This window comes from Papilio polytes, unplaced genomic scaffold, assembly GCF_000836215.1.
Source record: "Papilio polytes unplaced genomic scaffold, Ppol_1.0 DF821957.1, whole genome shotgun sequence".
NCBI classification, from domain to species: Eukaryota; Metazoa; Arthropoda; class Insecta; order Lepidoptera; family Papilionidae; genus Papilio; species Papilio polytes.
This window is the reverse complement of record NW_013527247.1, coordinates 1-833: the sequence shown is the minus strand read 5'-3', so window position 1 is coordinate 833 and position 833 is coordinate 1. Positions and strand designations below refer to the sequence as shown.

At 50.2% G+C, this 833-nt stretch overlaps 1 protein-coding gene across 1 annotated transcript; it reads left to right on the top strand.

The window, feature by feature from the left end:
* Positions 1 to 14: 14 nt before the first annotated feature.
* On the top strand, positions 15 to 821 carry LOC106107513 (Down syndrome cell adhesion molecule homolog; the record flags this gene model as incomplete). The annotated part of the gene is made up of 4 exons (XM_013288388.1): positions 15 to 43; positions 168 to 395; positions 532 to 651; positions 735 to 821. Coding segments are annotated over exons 2-4 (277 nt in total), but the record flags the coding sequence as incomplete, so codon positions are not given.
* Positions 822 to 833: the final 12 nt, after the last annotated feature.

Below are 833 nucleotides of genomic sequence, written 5' to 3'. Positions count from 1 at the left end.
CTGCTCGCCTGGGACCTGCCGCTCGCGCTGGAACAAGTGCATAGTGAGAATTTTAATACAAATTTTCTATGAATATATTCCATAAATATCCTATTAAAATGTAGTTTCTGGTTAAAGGTAGTATTCCTATAAAACATAAAAACGAGATTTTGTTTATACAACTTTAGGCTACACGTTGGAACACGCACGTGTGGGCGGGGTGGGCGCTGGCGAGGAGGCTGGCGAAGGGGCGGGCGAGGGTTCATGGCGCAGCGAGTGGGTGTCGGGCAATGCGCGGGCGCACGCGCTGCGCCGGCTGGCTTGCGGCGCGCGCTACCGCGTACGTATGTCGGCGCTGGGGCCCGCCGGCACCTCGCCACCTAGCGCTGAACTCATCGCTGGCACTAGCGGCGGACGTGAGTATTTAAGCTCAAATAATGTTAATGTTTACCACATTTTAGAAATGTATGGACTTTATTTTTTTTACCTCCACAAATAAAAGTAATTAAAAATGCATGTAACCATAAAAGGAAGTTCTTACGTATGTTTCAGCTTCAAAAGCGGCACTCGAAAAGCACCTATTTACCAGCAACAGTAGTTGCGTGCGACTGAACCTACTGACGTGGGACAGCAACGGCTGCCCCATTACACACTTCGTCATATCCGTTAAAGGTAAGTCGGTATAAACAGTTTTACCTCGTTTTTCGATCGATGTTTGGTTCAATTGCACAAAAACGACAAAAGTATTTCGTTAGGTTTCGAGGAATCCCAGTGGCGCACGGAGAGCGTATCGCTGGAGGGCTGCCCTCGCGGTGTGCACGCAGTGTGCGCGCTGGCACCGGGCGCGTGGCACG